The sequence below is a fragment of the Cantharellus anzutake genome (assembly GCF_015039405.1).
Source record: "Cantharellus anzutake strain C23 chromosome Unknown EI90scaffold_52, whole genome shotgun sequence".
Classification (NCBI taxonomy): Eukaryota; Fungi; Basidiomycota; class Agaricomycetes; order Cantharellales; family Hydnaceae; genus Cantharellus; species Cantharellus anzutake.
In genome coordinates this window covers 45,180-66,625 of record NW_024067002.1, presented here as the reverse complement: position 1 = coordinate 66,625, position 21,446 = coordinate 45,180, and the positions used below count along the sequence as shown (strand labels likewise).

Below are 21,446 nucleotides of genomic sequence, written 5' to 3'. Positions count from 1 at the left end.
GTGACTGGGCTGACTGATCCTTTCATTCAGGAGTTCGAAGATTCCTCGCTCACATCGAAGAATGTACGCCGCTTCCTATGCTATGAATTCCAACGCAGATCCCCGATGTATTGATCTGCTATGTGCCTCCCACAAATCCAGATTTCGAATATGCGTCTCGATCTCCTGCACAAAGTTAAGACAGCTCATCGCCTTTCGCACCGCTAGTTATTGCGCAGATGGTGACACTTTGTCCAGTGTAGCGAAACCAATCGACCGTAGACCGCACCCAATCCCGCAACTGGAAGGCAACTATGCCCTGAATTCTCCCCATTTGAAACTGCAACCACGCTTATGAATACCACTGATGCACTTGGTCCTCCAATTCTCTTTCCGTTCCTGAGTCATTTCGGCTGGTTATTCTTGCTTCGTAGGGGCTTCTGCTTACTACAAACTGCCCGAGCTCTGGGTCCCAAGGGGACTAGTATTCTGTCGTGTCCGTTGTCAGACGAAACCTATGTGCAGTTCAATCTAGAATAGTATTCACGCAAGAGCAAAAGATGTCATGGCACATAGGGGTAACAGACATACCGTCGGTATCCTGGTCGACCACTCTTCACATCGTCTTCTGGTATTTTTGACCGAGGCGGAGGCTTCTATTCGACACCTATTGACCTCGTCAAGCACTCTCTCAGTACCGCGTTCACTCTTGGCTTGGAGCCTGCCATACAATCGCCCGACCCACGGGGGGCCTTCAACACAAGGGAAATCACCATTCATGGCATACCCTTCTTACTGCAAAATACTTTGCATATCTCCTGTGACCTTGAAGGTCGTGGGTTGTTTTATTCTGCGACAAGAAACAACCTGTCTTCGACTGCGACACATCCCAGAGCATCCCAGAGGATGTAATCATCAAACTTTCATGGGAGCATGCAACGTTGGAAAACTCCGACATCCTCTATCGTCGGGCTGAGCGACACGGCGTGCATGGAGTAGCCCAGCTGTATTGCTCCCACCCTGGGACGCCTTTCAGAAGGTCCCAGAACTCCACTCAACAGAATACATTATCAAGATCGGGAGCTGCGAGTGCAAGTACTGGGACCGTCATGCATTCCACTTTACCGCACTCTCCCCATCAAAGACTTTGAATGTGCATTCTGTTTTTTAGTTGAAGGCACTCCTATAACCAGTGTTCTCATACACCCCCTAACTCAGCATCGATTGTAGTCCATCACCGACTCTATAAGGATGCAGGAATTCTTCACTGCAATAACAACGTGAGCAGTCTCATGGTGTTGAGGGACACACCCACTCGCGGGATCCTACTGGATCTTGATTTTGCAATCCAAGTCCGAGATGGAGACAAAGACGTCTCACCCGAGCCCTCTTTTGCTGCCATTTCTTTCCATGGATCTCCTATCTGCTGCGGGTTCCCTCCTAAGCGGCTTTACCGATATGACTTGGAATCGTTTTTCTATATGCCTGGTTGGATTCTCTGTCGATGTGACGCACACGGTGAACCTAAGGCCCTGCATTAGTTCACAGCTTGGCATAATGGCCCCCTCGATGACATCATTCCAGCCAAACGGAGGTTCACGGGAGTACCTAGCCACATCACATCAGACAGGTCCTCGCCTTCACTTCAGAGCTGGTTGCGCCGCTTGTGTAGGATGTTTGGCGGAGGATACAGGGAAGTGAACTGCCAGGACGCTCACGTTGACCAGGAAACTCGGGGGGGGGGGGGGGCATATGACGTTTGACACATTCATGGGTGTGGCTCCGCAGAGTACCCCCTGAACGAACAAACTATTGTTTATGAAGCGGTCTTTTGTACACAACATAGAAATTCGAGACTTCATGCCGCTCTCGAAATGCCATTCCTGTCACTGATATAGTAGTGCTCACATCTCGCAAGGAACTGAGCACCAGGCCTTGGATGCTTAAAGTTGGATGTCGCGCGACATTGTGAGCGAGAGCCCAAAGGAGCGTTGCCAGGTACGCAATCAAGTTAACTTGTTTCTATGCTATGCCGGCAGCGGACACGAAGCGGAATGATAGCCCAGAATCCCGAATGTGCGCCATTTTTGAGCTTTGACCACCCAAGTCCCGAATGTTCAAGAGCAATTCTTCATTCTTTGGCGCATATATTTCAGCTTCTACGAATCGACGCGATCGGGATATTAGATGTTGATTAAGAAAATTCCCCCAGTTTCACCGCTTCAAGGGGGGCAGATCCAGAGACGACACCAGTGGAATAACATATACCTTGTGTCGTTCTCGCGCAGGACGTTCGTTGGGTAGTGTGTGCGTGTGTGATTCATTTAAAACTCTGTATCCGTGCCTGTTGGCATATGACGGAGCGTATAGCGGGTTGGGTAGCTCTGGCAATCGCTTAGGTTGCGCATGAGCTTGATTCGAAGCAACGCAGGATAGATCGCAGCAAGCCCGATTCCAAGGCATTCGTGGGTGGAGACCCAGGGATAAATATGTTTGGATTCGGAAGCTCAAATGGGATCCCGAGCAATCATGGCGGTATGCTCCGCAAAGCGGAACATGAACCATTTCCAAACTTGGTACCAAACTTGCCCGGGCCTGTGTGAGCTCTCTAGATTTGTTCTGGTGGAACTTGCGCGCACATCAGATGTGGTGTTTTGTTTGTATGTGTTTATGGGAAGCTCAATGCGTTCTTGATTACCGCGAAATCCAAGCTGCTGGACTGGCGTTGGATGCCTCCCAGCATCTCGTTTTGCACCATGAGGACAGATCCATAGTAGGGATAGGTTCTACATGATAGTAATATCAACCACGCGTTTCAACAACGAAGCATCGAGATATCACATAGAATAAACCACTCAGCAAGAGACCTAGGGGCTTGGAGAGACACGTATCGATTCGTCCGAGTGATATCCCATTCTGATATCGCCAAGGAAGAGATTTCTCCCATCCCGGAAAGGCTGAAGTGCAGCATGCGGGAGGAGCCGCTTCCGTACATGTGTACATGTCCGCCTGGTTCGCTTTTCATCCCCTGCCGGTGCAATTGGATAGTCAGCCAAATACGATGTAAAGATCCGAATGTCCATACTCCCCTTCCTCTCACGTTCTTCAAAGAGCAGCAATCTGCTTCCAAATGGTAAGCTGCTAGTCGTCGGGTGTGGACTGCTTGGTCTCTTTGCAACTGTTAGGACCAAATACTCTAATCCTGGTCAAACGAAGCGGCCCAGTTACCGCTTCACAGCGAATCGTATGTTCGGAGATTCTCAGCGGGCATTACATTGGTACTCGGAACAGGACAGTAATTTTGCCTAGAATTCATTTGGACGGTAGTGATTCATCGCGGCTTAACCAAAGGCACAGGTTTATGTGCAAGCGACGGCTGCCTTCATGGAGTAGTTCCATACCCCCCATTCCACTTTTCGCGAACGTTTGGAGATTTTTCCTGGGCCAAGTTTGAAAGCGACACTCATTTCGGATAAGTTCTAGGATTGCACGTGTGGCGCAGCCCAGTTTCCAGACGGTTGAGGGTGCTCATTCGTCCCCTTTACGTTGTTTGTGAATCCTCTCATCCACTCAATGACACGCGCCATCCCCTGTACACTACACCGTGCCCAGACGCCGCGCCATGAGAATCGAATGTCACATTCTTTCGCTCCTTGAGGCCTCAATGTATCTGGTGGAACGAACAGCGTTGCGATCGACTGTACATATATTCTGTTGATTTTGTTGGTTTGTGTGCTTGCAGCGCAGTTATCCAAAGGAAATGCCTCCCTGCGGCGATGGATGGGTTGAAGAAGCCGCTGACGCCGTCGTTTTTTCCTTTTCTTTAGTTACTGACCTTCCAAGTGCGGCGAAAAATTCTCTATTATCCTTACCTAAAACGCTGTTGCCTCGACCACTTCGGATCGTCGGTGAAACTGCGGGAAGCGTGAGGATGAAACGAAGCACTCCCGCACTCCGTTACGTAGAGGGGGCTGCGGATTTACGCTCCACTCCTGAATACCCAGAAACAGGGATCCTTTAGTTTAACGACTTTTCTGATCCAGAATATCAGGCTCACCGATCCACTACATACATATATAGTTCCCTGAATGGCGATTTTGAAATGAGGCGGCATTTCAATTAAGTGATTTGGTCATAATCACATAGCGTTCGGCACCGAGGGCCAAACCAATCGCGAACGTCAAGTTCGACCGTTCACGATGCAACGAGGAAGCAGTGTGCAGACTTTTTCTCGTGAGGATGGGTCTCTGGCGTGTCCACCTCACTTGGCTCCTCATGGACCCCCACCCTCGATCCACGCGCTAACTGAGTTTTTCGACCTTTGTTCCCAGCCAACCCAGAAGTTGAAGCCTGATAAAAAACGCATGTACATGGGGCTCTGGTTTGATGTAAGTCCTTCCGTAGTTTTTCCCGCGAATTGATTGGTCGTTGAATCGTCTCGCCCTGCACAGCGCTGGAGGCAACAAGTTGGGCCCGATCTGTATCCAGTCCTTCGTCTGCTTTTGCCTCATGTGAGTATACGGATTAGGGAAATTTGGAACGAGTACTGAGGCACGGCTCGCAGAAAGACAGGGAAAGAGCCACATATGGCTACAAGGAGGTGACTTTGGCGAAAGCATTCATCCAGGCATTCGGAATGAGCGAGAAATCTAAGGATGCTCAGTCACTGATTAATTGGAAGAAACCGGACCCCGACCCGCATGCATACGTAAGTAGCTTTGTAATATAAAATTCACGCATCTCTCTTATCCAGTACCATTGTGCAGTCCAGGACCCAGGTGAAGGCGACAGGAGATTTTCCGAGCGTTCTGTATCAAACTATCGCCACACGATCTTCAGTCGTTACTGGAACAATGACGATAGGGGATCTTAATGACCTGCTGGATGAGCTTAGCCAGGGGTTCCGTCCAAGTGGTAAAGATGCCGAACGAAGGTCAGCTGCTCTCCGCGTTGTTGGGAATGTATTTCTGACACCCGCATAGACAACAGGTAGCAAGGATATTCAGCACATTTGCGGAGAAGTGTACTGCGAACGAGATTCGCTGGATAGTCCGAATCATACTCAAAGGTAAGGTCTCTTGAGCAGGCTTTCACCAATGGGTGGGCGATAGATTTACAGTCTGTTCCAGATTTAGGCATCGGCGTGAAAGAGACCACCGTGTTCTCTGTGTTCCACCCCGATGCAATCGATCTTTTCAGCACTTGCTCTGACCTGAAGAAAGTTTCCTGGGACCTCGCTGATCCCAACTACCGCCTGCATGAGGAGGTATGGCAATGACTATTCAACCGATATGAGCTATAGATGCTGATGGGCTTCGGTGTGCTTCGATACAGGAAAAGGCCGTTCGCCTTTTCAAGCCATTTCAGCCGATGCTTTGTGGCAGGACGAAGACTCTTCGGGACGCAGTAAAGCTAGTCACTATGAATGACGGTCCTGACGATTCAAATCCCAGCAACGAAGGAAGGAATACGAGGCCCAGCGCCGAGGGCTTCTTCATGGAAGAGAAATTGGATGGAGAAAGGTTGCAGCTCCACAAGCGTAGAAATGAATTCTTTTACTGTTCAAGGTAAATGATCTCCGTTGTCCTCAGATGTTTGTACTGTTCCCACAACCATTCATAGAAAAGGGAAAGATTACACATATCTATATGGCGGAAACAGAAGTGAAGGATCATTGACACCATTTATTGTTGATGCGTTTCATTCCAAAGTAAAGGAGTGAGTGTCAGTCGTTGCATGTAAGAAGCCTCGCCTCATCGTCGGCCGTTTGAAAACTCACAGTGTCATCCTCGATGGGGAGATGTTGGTATGGGATCCAAGCATCGAGAAGTACCTTCCGTTTGGCAAGCTTAAGACGTCGGCACTTGGTAAGAAATAATACGAAGTATATACACCTCAACCTGAGGCTTACGAATATTCAAGATAAATCAAATGATCCCGACAAGCCTCGACCATGTTGTACGTGTATGTTTGTTCCGTGCCGGCAGTCTTGACGCCTAGTTTCTTCAGTCAAGATTTTTGACCTTCTTTACATCAATCTCGAGGGGGCTCGCGCACCTACTTTATTAACCCGGAAGACGTTAAACGTCAGGTTGCAGACCCTTAAAAACCTTGGATTATTCAAGGAGGTACCCGGTCGTTTGGAATTTGTGACGCAACGAGTTGGCAAAACCGCTGAAGATGTGGAGAGCTTCTTGGAGGATATTGTAGAAGAAAGGTATGCTCGGAATATTGAAGCCAGCCATGTTCCTCACAGCTTATTTAGGGGTGAGGGACTCGTGCTCAAGCGAAGTCAATCTGCATACAGTCTAGGAGGTCGTGAAGGCAAATGGTGGGCGAAGGTAAGGCCGCTTTGTATCATTTATGCTCCATGTTTACTATCAGGGTTATACAGGTGAAGCCTGAATACATGGTAACTGTCGATATCAGTGCGTGTTTAGCCTATCCTGATAACGCGGTTCGATTCAGGACAACATGGGAGAAACCGTCGATGTCCTGGTTGTGGGTGGGTGGATACGTTTATTTATTTTCTAATTTCGTGCTCATCGTTCCCTTTTTCGGTGCCCAGCGGCCCACTGGGGGTCAGGTTCCTGAGGTGGACGCGTTTCGACGCTCATCTGCGCCGTTCGGGACGACTCCCTTCCCACGATACAAGGAAGTGATCCCCATGACGATGACGAGAAATCCTCAACGTGAGTAAGATTCCCACTGGATACCCTCTTTCCTCACTCACACGCAAACCATAACAAAATCATAATAGGGTATACAAAACGTTTGTTCGCATTGGATCGGGTCTCTCATTGGAAGATTATGAATGGATCAATATGAAACCCTGGAAGCCGTTTAATAAGTACAAGCCTCCGTATTGGCTACGTGTGTCGCCTGAGTCTGGGACTGAGGACAAAGGTGACGTGTTCCTGGAGCCCGAGGAGTAAGTTGTTTTCTTGTCAGTGGTATGTAGTTCCCTAACTCTCGTTTCGCTTCGTTAAAAGGTCGTTCATCATTACTGTCAAGGCGGCATCCATCAGTCCATCAGGTTCGTTTTACTTCAAAGGGGCTTTCCGGCATGTTAACTGTTAGGGAAATGCCGTTCGATGCGGAATTATAGACCAGTATGCCGCAGGAATGACGATGCGCTTTCCAAGATGTCAAAATATTCGACATAATTTTAGCTTGGAGAATTGCATGTCGATTTCAGGTAAGTTGCTATTTCCGGTTCTCACTTCTCGCCCTTCACTCGCCATCTCACGATGGTGACGGTAACTGTCCCCGTCGTTATCAGAGGTATTAGACCTGGCTTCTGGAAAGAGGAGACATTCGGAGGGTGATGATCAGTGAGACTATTTTTCAGGATATCAATCTTTGGATTGACGCGATGGGGATGACTTGCTTTCAGGCCCTTCTCGAAGAGAAGAAAAGGTGTGAAGAAGAAGGTGGGATTACGTTCATACGTTCATTGGGATGAAGAGGCTAATTCTCGGTCTTGATCGTGTGTTTGTTGGTGACAGGGCGGAATGGAATTTGGAGCTTCGCATAAAGGCCAGGATTTATCGGGTGTTGAATCGAGGAGTGAGTTATTTGAGGGGAGGAAATTCCGTACGTTGTTGCTTGGCAGTGTAATTAGATTTTCATGCTGCTCACCGATCTTTTTATGTAGATGTTATTATGGCTAGTGGGCCAAAGCAGAAGTACCCCAAGGCAGAAGTTGAACGAATGTGAGTTGTCGCTTCACCATAACAGAACGTTGTGTCACACTTCTGATGGTCTATACTAATACCTCTTGCCTCGTAGGATTAAAGAGCATGGGGGTAGCATTCATCAATCCTACAGTAAAGTCGAGGGTGTTACCATCATTTACGGTGGTACCGTTAAGAGCAAGTACCCATTTTCATCGTTTCAGTGTGGACCTTCTGACATGATTTTATCTCTGCGTGGTTTGTTGTACAGACGTTCCGGTACAGAGTATCATTAAAAACGACATACATGATATTATTAAGCCGGAGTGGATCGTGGATTGTATTGAGGGGAACAGCATCGTTGCGCTAGGGAGACAGTAAGTCGGTTTGCTAATTAATTCGATAAATGCGTGGAATAGCAGCGTTAATAGGTATTATTTTCATGTTACTGAGGAGACTCAGGTGAGCGCGGAGTATCGTGGTGGCGAAGTTGAAGGCGAGGTGCATGAAGATGTGGACGATGTGCCGTCAACTTCCAGGCGACCCATGGTTCCAGCTGGGGAATTAAACGAAGGGGCAAGTGAGCGGGGAAGTTCGGAAACGGAGGATGAGGGTGAGGATAAGGATGGAGTGTTGGTCGGTCCTGGCAATCTGGATTCAGATTCCTGGATACATGTCATTTCAGCCCAAATTGCTGAGAATGCGAAAGAGAAGGGCAATAATGATAAGGAGAAGGGGAAGAAGCTGAAGGGGACTGACGAGTTAGGATCGAGTATGGAAAAGTTTAGAGAGAGGGAGAGTGACACGGAGTCAGAAGGGGGACTCACGGAGGGGGAGGAGATTGACTTGGATGAGGTGAGGAGTGTGGGGAGTGAGGATGGGGATGATTTCGTAGTTGTTGAGGATCCAGATGAAGGGAGAGGCTCGAAGTCGGCGGGCGTGGTGAGTTTCCCGATTAGCCTTTTATTGGGTGCCTGGGAAACGAAGTTCTGATGATGGGCATTGTAGGACCAAATGGTTGTGGATGAGGTTAGTTGTTTTATGATTATCATTTTTTTTGCTCATCGTATCAATGACATGGTTTGTATTATTTATCAGAGAGGACATTACGATGGGTGAATCCGATGATGCCATGGAGTATGATACTGAGAAGATATTTAAACATTTGTGAGTCGTTGTGATCTCTCCGTGGCGGGCATGCTAATCATGGAGTATTGCGAACGATAGACATTTCTATATCGATACGCAAGAGAATGCTCGCTCTAACGGGCTCAGCGTCGAGGATTCTGGCGGATCAGACGATCAGGAGCTCATCAATTCAGAGTAAGCTTGTGAATTAATTACTAATCTCTAGAGTTGTTGTACGGTTGCAGAAGTAAACTGATGAGAACGTTTTAATAGATTAGAGGAAGTGGAGAGGAATATCGAGGAAAATGGAGGTCAAGTGACGAGCGAACTCAGTCATCCCAAGTTGACACATATCATTTTGCACAAGTGAGATCTGTGTCAGGGTCGCGTCCGGGGTCGAGGGGGTCCGGGCGTAGCGTCCGGTGCTGAGGACCTCATGGGGGGTGGATCGGGCGTGCGTACTGGCAGCCCCGATGTGGGACGGCGATCCCTGGCCACTTAGACTGAAGTGGGAATGTTGAGTTATTATTAAAAGGGGAACTATGCTACTTACCTGAAGTGGGAATGTTGAGAAGAAGGTTACTTCTTCGGTTCCCACCCCAGGTGTATTTATATACATGTGGCTTAGGTCACATGAGGTCCGCCACGTCACCCCACATACAGCCACAGTCACCTGGGTGTCCCCGTGGGGGATCCTGAGGGTGTATGCTGCACACGCGTGCACTAGGTTGCACCCTAGAGCCGTCCGGGGTCATCCGGGGCCAGGCATGTCACGTGCGCATCGCAGGCAGGTCAATAATACATGGATATAAGGAAAGGTCGTCCGTGTGAAGTAGAAATAGAAATAGAAATAGAAATGGAAATGGAAATAGGAGAGGGATAGAGGGGGATGTTGGAATATCAACGCTCATCGACAACAGCCAAGCTGCAGCGTGGATTGGGGAGTTTTTATTTTAACTTAATATCGTCGTGACTAACAATGACTATACCTTTTTGTTTCAGAGTCGCGGTACCACGCGCTCCCAATTTACTTTGTCTTATATCGCCAGTTGTCATTGACAATCGCTTTAAGCGATATTGGCTCCAGTCGTATAAGTTACGCGTGATAGGTAAACATCTTAATACTAGTTCTCTATTTCGAGACTGAGTTACGCGCGATAGCTCCTATTTCATTAGGGGAAGGGGTATGAAGGAGGGGTGCAGGGTGGGAGAAGGGGAACTGGGTGAGGTGGGCCCAGGTGGAGGCGGGTCAAGTGGGTGTGCCCTGACAATCTGAGCTGAAGGAGAGAGCTCGAGAGGAAGACAAGAGAGTGAGTCTAGTTTCCTTTGTGTGCAGGCAAATCATAAAGAAAGGATGGTTTATGCACTTTTAATGTAGACCAAAGTGGCGCAATCTTGTCGTTCACACGTGGATTGCATGCTGCCTTGATGATCAGTCATTGCTTAATGAGGCATTTTTTATGCCGTAAATAATAATTAGCTGCTCATTGGAGTTCACATGCTGCGTGTGTACTTGTGTGTAATAAAATATCTAAAGGAGTGACTCAGTCTCTACAGCGAGAACTGAGATAGATTATCCTAACCTAAAGGAGTGACTAACTACAATGTAAGATAGGAGCTAAATATGAAGTTGGATAAAAGGGACTGACCTCAGTCTCTACAGCGAGAACTGAGGAAAAAAGAAAAGAATTCAAAAATAAACGTGACTATACTATAACGGAAGTCACATGCAAATCATGCGACAATAGAGATCAGTTAATGCGTGGTGTTCCTCCAACAGTGTGAAATGTGCGATGATGATGATGATACTGTACTGGCATGACCAATAACCGGGTCACGTGGAGGCGTGGGAAAAAGTTTCGGAAAACCACCAACTGGCAACCCTGCGTTATGTGTTACACCTGACCGGATTCACACATGATACAGGTTGGTTTTTTGATTGTTTTTTTGACGAGATTGGGTCTTACCTTAGCTGTGGTGTAGCAGGGTTGGCCTAATTTATTCATCTTAGAAGGCATATTATACTGACACACATTTGGCAATTGTCAGGGCCCGGCCTCGGACTCGGAGGCTCCCTGACCTCAACCCCCATCTGGCCTGTCCTCACACTATGCGGGCATGAGATGTATAGTAAAAGAAAGGGAATATATACACTTGCCTATGCAGGGCATGAGATGAGAAGAAGGGTAAAGGTCTCATCTCCCTGCATGGTTGCTATATAAAGGAATGGGTCACATGCCCACAACTATACAGCTCCTAGAGTTGTGTAGTGTGACCCGGAGGGAACATCCAGGTGGCAGTGCCCAGTAAGCGTGGGAACGTTCTGGGCGAGTTGCTCGCCCAGAACTGTGGCTGTGACCCGTGGGAACATTCTGGGCGAGCTGCTTGCTCAGAAAGTTCCCACGCTATCCCGTGCGCGCGTGTACACAACACACAAAGGCAACAACAAGGCAACAGTCAAAGAATAAAAGGGGGTAAAGTAGGTGGGGAGTCTGGGGCACCCTAAGGCAGGGTGCTGAACCCTGACAGCAATGTGTTATGAAATTTACTGTAAATGACAAAAAATCTCAAGCATGTGTTCATGATGGCTTTGGAGTTGGCTGAATTTTGCTATTCACATTTTTGAATGTATATACAATACAAAAAAGGAAAATTGAATTACATCAGCACAGCCACCACAAAGTCCGTGAATCTGTGTTACGCTGGATGGCCGACTGGCTGCCTCGTGTTACGTGTTACCGGTTGTTGGTCATGCCAGTACAGTAAATCTCTCTTATTACCCCGTGGCCTTGTGATGATGTGGCAGTGCAGCTATCCTGTCTTGACACTTGCTTGACACTGTAGGGGATAATCTTTGAAACATTTAATGAAATAGGAGCTATCACGTGTAACTCAGTCTCATAATGGAGAACCAGTATTAAGATATTTTTACCTATTGCACATAACTATAACATGAAAATACAATGAGTTATGCGCAAACACAGATAGGAAAGAAATGGTATCACCTCAGTTTCGTAATAGAGAATTGAGGGAGGGAGAAAAATTACGGTGTCCAGCATTGTTAGAATGGGGCGGATACAGACAACTCCGGAGTGGAATCAGAGACTTAGCATGGAGGGACCTTGGCCTCAGCGACTCAAGCGGAGCGCTGTGCCATTGCTGTTTGTCCATTTGGTCCTTAATTTCACAGTAGGCGAGCAGGAAGTCTCTAAGGGGCAAAAGCACAAGGAAACAAAGGGGATCCGAATCGGAACGAAGATGTCTGAACGGGAACAAAGGGTAGACAGAAGCGGAGCGGTACCGAAGGTCATAAGGCAGGACCTGTGATATGTCCGAAAGGAGGTAGGGAGGGCGAGGCCCAGAGGGGCAGGAGGATGAGGAGAAGTGGGGATGATGACTAACTGGCTAGAATGGGAAGAAGCAGCAGTCCAAATAGGGATGAGGGGAAAACGCAAGAGATACATTTACAAACGGCGAAAGTGCCGAAGGCGATCCGCAAAGCTCGGAGGTTGCAGAGCTTACGGAGGTTACGGAGGTGGGGTTGAAAGTCCGAGGAATATTGGCAATGGTGTTTACATAGTATGAGGTCACCAATGCAATGGACTAAGACCGAGGTGGAGTCAAAGTCTGAGGTAGGGACTATGACGGAGGCTCGGAGCAAAGGTACGAGCGGTGCCTGAGTACGAAGTACGGGACAGCGGTGGAAGGTCGTAACTTGGCGGGAGGTCGGCAGAAGAGTACCAGAGGGAGGAGAGAGGAGAAAGGGAAGAGAGAAGGAGTGGCGGAAAGGAGCGTTGTCAGGTCCGAAGGTGAGTATCGGAGCGGACGGGGGAAGTGTAGGAGGGTGACGGAAGGGTGGGGGTGTTGTGAAGGAGGAGCGGAGGAGTAGGAGGAGGGTGGCGAGAGGAGCGGCGTTCGGTCCGAGGTGAGTATCAGAACGGACGGAGATAGGGAGGAGAGGGAAGGAGGAGTAGAGGTGGCATGGGAGGTAGAAGGAGGTGTGTTGCCAGGACCGAAGGTGAGTATCGGAACGGACAGCAGTAGGATAAGACTCCGGAGGTGAAGAGGGTGGAGGTCTGGAAGTCGGGTCAGGGTCGGGTATGCACGGATATGACAAGCATAACTTATATGACTGGAGCCAATAGTGACAACTGGCAATATAAGACAAAGAAAATTGGGAGTGCATGGTATTGTGACTGTTGGAAATGGGGCTCAGTGGTGAAACTCGGTCGGGATGGCTGTCGGCTCTACGGATCTATATTCGGTGTAAATAGGAGTAAATACATGCTATGCGCTTGCTCTCCAACAGTGACTCTGAAACAAAAGGTATAGTTGTTGTTAGTCACAACGATATTAAGTTAAAATAAAGACTCCCCAATCCACGCTGCAGCTCAGCTGTTGTTGATGAGCGTTGATATTCCAACAACATTGTGGTATGATGTCTGGTTGGTATCTTCAGGTGTCAGCGATCCTTGGGTTCTGTGATGTCTGTGGGTATTGTCATAGGATTGGTATGATAAAGAAAAGAAAAGGAAATATAAAATAGTGCTCTGTCCTTCTGCTCCTCACTTCTGCTCTACTCCTGCTGCTCTGTGGTTGTTCAGGACATCTGTCGTTCAGGGGTGGGTCTTGTGGGTTGACCAGTTGTGTCTTGTGTTGGAATATGTCATATCCCGGAATCCCGACCCCGCACACTCCCACCACATCACACCTTCCTAACAACTTCACCATCCCCTACACCATGCCTCCCCACTCTCCAAATCACCTTCCCTCCTGGCTGTCTCAGCTCCGTTCGGGTTGCGGCACACCGAACCTTGGCTACTCCCATCCCGGAACCTCGGTCCCAAGTCGGAACATTCGGAGACCCCGGATTTGCTCTGATATCCTGACGGACCTCCGACATCCCGTGACATGCCCTTAAACCATTCCCTCGCCCACTTCATTTATTGGAGTCACCCAACATCCTTCGGACACGCAACTCCGCTTTCGGAGCTAACCGTATCCTTCGGTGATCTCCTTCACGCTATCACTTATTAGTCATCTTCCATTCTTAGCACGACTACCTTCTTACTACCATTCAGTCGGCTAACCCCCCTTCCCCATTTGTCTTCCCCATTCATTTTCCGGCCTCCAACTCCGCCCTCCTTGGCCTGACACCTCGGTTCCCCGTTTTAGATATCGTTCGGAACCTTTTGGTACCTTTCGGTATCAATCGGTACCTTTCGGTGTTTTCCCCGTTTTGTCATTTCGGGCTTTGACTAAAGTCCTCCCCATCCACTTTTATAAATACACGTAGATTAGAACCTGTAGTTCCTCAGTTCTAATCTCGACTAAAATGCCACCCAAAGTCCCTCTGAGTGATTCCTGTCTCTGTTCTACAAGACACCTCAGACATAAGAAATACAAGGACTAACAGAGACGCAACGGAGGCACAGCGCTCCCTCCGAGTCGCTGAGGCCGCGTCCTTCTTAGAGCCTCTTGTACCATCCAGCAGAACCGGGCTCCCTGAGAAGCTTCGGTTCATCACCGGAGCCCTCGGACCCCCCTCTAGTTGAGCCCCCGCCTGCATTCGGACTCACGCATTCACCCCTTCTTCCATAACTGACGGGTTTTTGACAGAATATCAGCAATCGGTTCTGACAATGGAGTGGCAAGGACAGGGTTGATTGTTGGTGGCAGAAGTGAGGTTTGGGGGTTGAACTTTACACCCCCATTTTTCTTCTTTATGTGATGGGCTCACCACTGGCATAGTTCGCATATAAGAAGGGAGTTTTTTGGACTCCCTCTCCCTCAGATCTCTACCATGAGTCTGAGGTGAGATAGATTTTATTGTTCTTTACAAAAATTGTCTAACTGTTGGTGCAGATACTTATGTGCCATAGGTACATACAAATTTCAGATCTCTAACATGAGTCTGAGATACTTACACGCCATAGCCTTATATTTAAAATCTTGTTTGTGTTTGTTGCCCATCTTGGACTTCTTGATGAAGGATGCAAGTCTCTCTATGCCCTTCACCTTTCCCATGAGGGTGTTGAATTTGGTCTGGTTGCTGTGACCAAGGTTGTGTTGGTAGCTGCTGATGCAGGGGCACTTGGATGTTATGTGTGCCCTGGTCTGTGTCAGTTTTCTGCAGTTGCAACTTTTGCTCTCTGATGTGATGTTGAAACGGTGGTAATATTTGCCAATGTGTGCATGCCCTGTGTGGAACTGGGTGGTTTGACTGAAATTTTTGTTAGATTGGGCAGATTCGGACGACTCTGGAATGGAATTGGAGACTTAGCATGGAAGGACCTCAGCCTCAGTGACTCAGGCAGAGCGCTGTGCCATTGCTGGTTGTCCTGGGGGTCCCTAATTTTGGATCTAGCAGAGGGAAAGTCTCTTAGGGGGGAATCAAGTCAATTTTGGACTAAGGTTACAAGTTACTATGTACATTGTATATAAGGAGGGGTCCAGAATCAAAAGGAGCAAGGGTACTCCGAAAGCAGACAAAGGGAGCTGGAAGGAGAAACAACATCAAGGGTCAAGGGTTTGACTCAATGGTGTTTCCCAAAGGAGGAGTGAAGGGCCAAGGCCCAAGGAGGAAGGAAGGAGGATGGGAGTGGGGAATTGTCATATCCATACAATCCTGACCTCCACTCTGGGCTCCTGGAACTGACTTCCAGAGCCCTACTTCCCTTCCGTCACCTCCTCCTTGCCGACTCCCAAGAGGTTATCCCACCTCCAGCTCCGACACCACCTTCAGTCTGACTCTGGAACATTCCAGGTCCAACCTCAACCTCAACACCTTCCAGACAAGCATGCAACACCTATGCTCCTGACTCTGCAACTCCACTCCAGAATCCCATTCGCATCTCCATCTCTGGAACTCCAGCCTTAGCTCTGACCTCGGACTTTGACCCCACCTCCGCTTATACCCATTGTATTGGTTAGCTCATTCCATTTAATTGCCTTTGCCAAGATTCTGGAGTTTAACTTCTGAGTTCGGACTTTCCGGACTTATGTTGGACCTTGCAACTATTGCATTGCTCCATTCAATTCCGCTATTCTCCCTCATTCCTATTTGGGCTGCTGCTTCCTTTCTATTCAGTCAGCTAGCCATTCCCCACTCCCATCCTCCTTCCTTCCTCCTTGGGCCTTGGCCCTTCACTCCTCCTTTGGGAAACACCATTGAGTCAAACCCTTGACCCTTGGTGTTGTTCCTCCTTTCAGCTCCCTTTATCTCCTTTCAGAGTACCCTTGCTCCTTTTGATTCCGGACCCCTCCTTATATACAATGTACATAGTAACTTGTAACCTCAGTCCAAAATCGACTTGATTCCCCCCTAAGAGACTTCCCCTCTGCTAGATCCGAAATTAGGGACCCCCAGGACAACCAGCAATGGCACAGTGCTCCACATGAGTCACTGAGGCCGAGGTCCTTCCACGCTAAGTCTCTGATTCCATTCTGGAGTTGTCCAAACTCGCCGTATCCAGGAATGGCTAGCTGACTGAATAGAAAGGAAGCAGCAGCCCAAATAGGAATGAGGGAGTATAGCGGAATTGAATGGAGCAATGCAATAGTTGCAAGGTCCGAAGTAAGTCCGGAAAGTCCGAACTTGGAAGTTAAACTCTGGGATATTGGTAAACGTAATGAGCTAACCAATACAATGGGTATAAGTGGAGGTGGGGTCAAAGTCCAAGGTCGGAGCTAAGACCAGAGGTTCCGGAGATGGAGACACAAATGGGATTCTGGAGTGGAGGTCCAGAGTCGGGAGCATAGGTGTTGCATGCTCATCTGGAAGGTGTTGAGGTTGAGGTCGGACCTGGAATGTTCCAGAGTCGGACTGAATGTGGTGTCAGGGCCGGAGGTGGGATAACCTCTTGGAAGTCAGCAAGGAGAAGGTGACGGAAGGGAAGTAGGGCTCCGGAGTCAGTTTTGGAGTTCCGGGAGCCCAGAGTGGAGGTTGGGATTGTATGAATATGACAGTATCCCCTTCTTAGGCCTGAACCCTTGAAGGCCTTAGAATTGGGGGCTGAATATTCCGACTACAATAGCGACAGAGGGAGTGGGAGAACACAGGAGTGAGATGAAGGCTGCCAGGTGTTAGCAAGCTTTCATCAATCAACTCAGAAAGATTGGGGAGAGTGTTCAACCAACGAGAGATGGAGAAGAGAGGTCTGGAAGGGTCCGGAGGCCAGTGGAGTCAAAGTCTGGAAGAACTTGACCAGGAACTGAAGTCGATGTTGAAGACTCGGAGATGTGGAGTCAGATCCGGACATGGAGGGAACTCGATCAGAAGTAGGAATGGAGTTAGAGCAAGAGGGTAAGCTCAGAGAAGGAAGGGAAGAAGCGGAGCCAAGTGGATGCGATTCATCCCTTGTCTGAGGAAGAAACTTTGACCTTCCTAACCAAAACTTCCTAAGAGTGGCAAGTCCGGAGGTCATGGCGGAAAATCCGGAGCAAGGTCTGTTCCAAGACCAAGCTTTGGTGGGTTGGGAGAACCTCAAGGAATGGAGGAATCCAGGGGTGACACAAAGGAGGCCAGATGGACAACTCACAAAGTGTGTGGGAGGGACCGAAGGTCCATGTGGTGATACAAGGAGGACCGAAGTCGGCTCCGAAGTATCTGGAGGAACAGGGTGAAGGAGTTCCCAATTGCAACAACAATCTCAAGGATGGGATTGTGCTGCGCATGGTACAACTCAGTCACAGAAGGAATGATGGTGTGGGACGAGGTCCATGGAGTTCCAAAGAACATGCAGGACTGGAACTTGCTCAGAAGGAGCAGGGGAGGTAAGAGAACAAACTCAGGATCCCTTTCGGAGTTGACATGGGGAGGAACTCAAGGTTTGACAACACAAGGAGTGGAGTTCCACAGGCATATGGGGATTGGAGTTGTTTGGGGGGCAAGCTGAAGGCTTGAGAAGGAGTACCTTGGCATGGTATGGAAGGTCCGGAGCAGAAACTCGGGGTACCAGCCAGGTAAGGTTTGTTGAAGATGGGAGAGAGTGTATCATGAGATACAGAATCGGGGGTAGTTGATGTCAGGGAGAAGAGTATGGTTGCCCACCTGAATGGGTCTTATGCATCAATCAAATCACGATTGTCAGAAATGATGAAGGTCCGTGGGTGTGCGAGGCACAGGGTGATGAAAAGGAGGTTGGGTATGATGTTGGGGTGCAGTGTTTTCGGCATCGGAGGTGGAGCTAGCTCAGGGAACTTGAGCAACTAGGGTTGTCTGTAGAGACAATGCGAAAATACTCTTGGTGGAGACCAGTGTATAGTGCTGAGGTAGATAGAAGCAGAGTCCATATCCCCTTCTTAGGATTAGTCGTCCCAGCGTCTAATTGACAACAGGCTAGAGTCGGATCATCTGGAAGCAGAAGCGGAACATCATAGGGAAGTGGAAGAGAGGAGTGTGGAGTAACCAGAGGGTTCTGGAATACTTCCAAGGAGATGTGGAAGGGCAAAGATTGTGCTAACGATTGTCCAGAGAACTCTCGGAGGTGAGCCCGAAGGCAGAGAGAGTATGTGGAGTAGAGATGTGTGCATACCATGTGAAAAGGTTAGATATTAACCGGTAGCAAGCTTTGGAAAAGCATACAAGGTTACCAATGGGGTAGGAGTCTTCCTCAGGGTGAGAGGATGACAGAGAAAGAGTATCAACCATTGGAGCAAAGTCCGGAGGTGACAGGGAAAGGCAAGGGTGAAAGGAAAGGAAGTGTTCTTGTACCTGGACAACATTTACTCAGGTCCATTACTCAACGAAGTCTCAGGGTGAGCAGACATTAGCCAGATATTTGAGCACAAACTTATCCAATGGGGGGACATGGGAACGTCAACGGATGGGTTCCTAACTCAGAGAGAGAGGATGGAGGAACGTGTCATATCCATGCATACCCGACCCCAACCCGACTTCCGGACCTCCACCCTCTTCACCTCCGGAGTCATAACCTACCGCTGTTGTTCCAATACTCACCTTCGGTCCTGGCAACACACCTCCTTCTTACCCCCCTTCGCCACCTCTACTCCTCCTTACCTCTCCAACCCTATCTCCATCCGCTCCGATACTCACCTCGGACCGAACACCGCCCCTCTCGCCACCCTCCTACTACTCCTCCTCCTACTCTGCTCCCCCTTCACAACACCTCCACCCTCCCGTCATCCTCCTACACTTTCCCCGTCCGCTCCGATACTCACCTTCGGACCTGACAGCCCTCCTTTCCGCCACTCCTTCCCCCTTACCTTTCCCCTCCTTCCTCCCTCTGGTACTCCTCCGCCACCCTTCCGCCCAGTTACGACCTTCCACCGCTGTCCCGTACTTCCTACTCGGACACCGCTCGTACCTTCGCTCCGAGCCTCCGTCATAGTCCCGACCTCGGACTTTGACTCCACCTCGGTCTTAGTCCATTGCATTGGTGACCTCATACTACGTAAACACCATTGCCAATATCCCTCGGACTTTCAACCCCACCTCTGTAACCTCCGTAACCTCCGCAACCCCCGAGCTTTGCGGATCGCCTTCGGCACTTTCGCCGCCTGTAATGTATCTCTCGTGTTTACCCCTCATCCCTATTTGGACTACTGCTTCTTCCCATTCTAGCCAGTTAGTCATCACCCCCACTTCTCCTCATCCTCCTGCCCCTCTGGGCCTGCCCTCCCTACCTCCTTTCGGACGTATCCAACCCTGCCTTATGACCTTCGGTACCGCTCCGTTCCTTCTTCCCTTTGTCCCCGTTTGTATAGGCCGCGATGGCCATGATGCCACGAACAAGGCCCGAGGGTAGGGCATTTGGCCTCAGCAACTCTAAAGGGAGTGCTGTGCCCCCTAGCTGTCTCTTGGCCCTCATTTCAGACTCACTGGGGTTGCCTTGTTGGGGTCAGGACTTAGGGGTCGTGGTCACATTGATATTAGAGCTAAGGTACAATAAAGTATCATACAGGATATATATAGGAGGAAGAAATGAATGGAAGCGGACCCGGGCCGGAGGCCGAAGGGTCTGGAAGCAAACAAGAATAAGGAGTGGGGTTGGCCGCATAGCGGCTGGCAATGACCGAGGGTCAAAACAAACAATAACAGATAAATAAAGGAAGGAGTGTAGGGCCGTGATAGCGGTGATGGTATCATAGCGGCGCTGGACTCGGAGTTGGGCCGGAGTCAGGCATGGGAATGGTAGCGGCCCTGTAGGGGCCAAGTGGGCAGGGTAGAGGAGTCGTGCTGGGCATGGTGCTGGAGGCGGACTCAGGGTGGGGAGGTTGATGTGGCTGTGGGGGAGTCGGCCAGGTGCAGGGGAGCCTAGGGGCAAGTGGGGAGTGAGCAGGGAGTCCTCAGGGAGGATAGGGCTGAGGTCGGGGCTCGCGCTCACGCTCGCATAGCGGGAATGGGCTCGGGCAGCATCGGGATGGGCTGTCAGAGTCTGGATTGCTGTCAGAGACTGGGATATTGTCGGAGTCAGGCAGACTGTCAGAGTCGGAACACTGTCAGAAGATGGATGGAAGACAGATTGGGTTTCTGTCTGAGTCAGGGTCGGAGGTGATGCAGAGGTCTGTTGGAGCGTGTGGGCGGATATGCAGGCAGAAATATGCAGCGCGTCCGGAAGTGCTGTTCAAGGTTAGCAGAGTGGGATCGCGGCCTCAGCGACTCAGGTGGAGCGCTGTGCCCTGAGCTTGATGTTTGGGGGAGATCCCATATTTACGGATTGACACTCACAGTGGACTTCAAACAAGACTTGCGGGCGGAGCGGACCTGTAGGAGGAGCGCGGACTCTGCGAGCATGGACTCAGAGGGGGGAAGCCCCCTTTGCAGAAGGAGAGACTCAGACCAGACAGGGGGGGTACTCTAGTTGATTTCAGACTGAGGTCCCCAAAAGTATTTACAAGGTATAAGTAGATAAGAGAAATCAAAAGAGGGACCAGTTGGTCCAGTGCGGAAATAAGCGGAAATGAGCAGGGACTTGTCAAACTAAACCAAGGACAAGAACCTGGGAAATGGGAGGCAAGGAATGAATAAAGTCAAAGTGGATCAAGTACCAATATTGACAGATTAAATGAATGAATAGGAAAGTGCAATAGCACATGGATCAAATGCCAATATTGGGGTGAACATAATAGGCACTTGGCAAGGAATGAATGTTATGTTGCTGAGTGACAAAAATGGCCAGAGGACAAAAGCGGAGGTCAGCGCATGGCGCCGATACAAGTCCGCAAATAAGCAGGGTCGGTGCAGTGCCAACACAAGTCCGTGAACAGAGGTTGATCTGTCAGCACTGTCACACAAGGACAGCATGAAGGCCAACAGAGGTACAGAGGGGAGTGGGAGTGTTGACCTGACCAGAGGTGTCAAGGGCAACCGGGGGTGGCCAGAGGGTGCAGAGATGGGCAGAGGGCATGGAGTGGGCAGAGGGTGCGGAATGCACGGAAGCGGGGCATGGCTGTGACCACATAGTGGGAAGCAATGAGTGTGGTTCAGATGGAGACAAGGCTGGCATAGGAACTGGAGGGACTGAATGCCGGGAGCACCAAGGGCTCGGGAACTGGAGGTAAGGTCGGAAGGCAGGGTCTAGGTTCTGATTGTTGGCCAAGTCTCATGCAATAAGGCAGGGGGCCAGACATCGGGTTGGGGGCTGGTTAGGATGGGTTTCAGGTCGGCGGATTCGCCTATCGGCATTGGTTCCCCACTGA

General features: G+C 49.6%; 4 protein-coding genes across 4 annotated transcripts; 3 read left to right on the top strand and 1 right to left on the bottom strand.

Moving 5' to 3' along the window:
• Positions 1 to 167: 167 nt before the first annotated feature.
• On the top strand, positions 168 to 1,127 carry EI90DRAFT_3072650 (uncharacterized protein). The gene is made up of 2 exons (XM_039061384.1): positions 168 to 510; positions 571 to 1,127. Exons 1-2 carry the CDS (start codon positions 334 to 336, stop codon positions 889 to 891), a joined length of 498 nt encoding a protein of 165 aa, XP_038912237.1. The 5' UTR covers positions 168 to 333; the 3' UTR covers positions 892 to 1,127.
• A 407-nt stretch (positions 1,128 to 1,534) lies between these two features.
• EI90DRAFT_3072647 (uncharacterized protein) lies at positions 1,535 to 1,859 on the bottom strand. The gene is made up of 2 exons (XM_039061383.1): positions 1,698 to 1,859; positions 1,535 to 1,643 (listed from the first exon to the last, which is right to left on the bottom strand). The coding sequence occupies exons 1-2, from the start codon at positions 1,839 to 1,841 to the stop codon at positions 1,620 to 1,622; spliced, it is 168 nt and encodes a 55-aa protein (XP_038912236.1). The 5' UTR covers positions 1,842 to 1,859; the 3' UTR covers positions 1,535 to 1,619.
• Positions 1,860 to 2,676: 817 nt separating this feature from the next.
• EI90DRAFT_3072645 (uncharacterized protein) lies at positions 2,677 to 3,613 on the top strand. Its single transcript, XM_039061382.1, is given in 2 exon segments — positions 2,677 to 3,099; positions 3,118 to 3,613. 2 exon segments carry the CDS (start codon positions 3,055 to 3,057, stop codon positions 3,286 to 3,288), a joined length of 216 nt encoding a protein of 71 aa, XP_038912235.1. The 5' UTR covers positions 2,677 to 3,054; the 3' UTR covers positions 3,289 to 3,613.
• An 820-nt stretch (positions 3,614 to 4,433) lies between these two features.
• On the top strand, positions 4,434 to 9,567 carry EI90DRAFT_3235983 (ATP dependent DNA ligase domain-containing protein; the record flags this gene model as incomplete). The annotated part of the gene is made up of 27 exons (XM_039066513.1): positions 4,434 to 4,490; positions 4,544 to 4,687; positions 4,764 to 4,940; positions 4,999 to 5,047; positions 5,109 to 5,245; positions 5,314 to 5,394; positions 5,467 to 5,546; positions 5,602 to 5,697; positions 5,761 to 5,846; positions 5,902 to 5,937; positions 5,989 to 6,196; positions 6,245 to 6,320; positions 6,374 to 6,391; positions 6,448 to 6,496; positions 6,575 to 6,671; positions 6,740 to 6,910; positions 6,972 to 7,015; positions 7,088 to 7,232; positions 7,376 to 7,422; positions 7,507 to 7,575; positions 7,637 to 7,694; positions 7,771 to 7,872; positions 7,943 to 8,032; positions 8,087 to 8,546; positions 8,758 to 8,822; positions 8,883 to 8,978; positions 9,057 to 9,567. Coding segments are annotated over 27 exons (2,835 nt in total), but the record flags the coding sequence as incomplete, so codon positions are not given.
• Between the last annotated feature and the right edge of the window lie 11,879 nt (positions 9,568 to 21,446).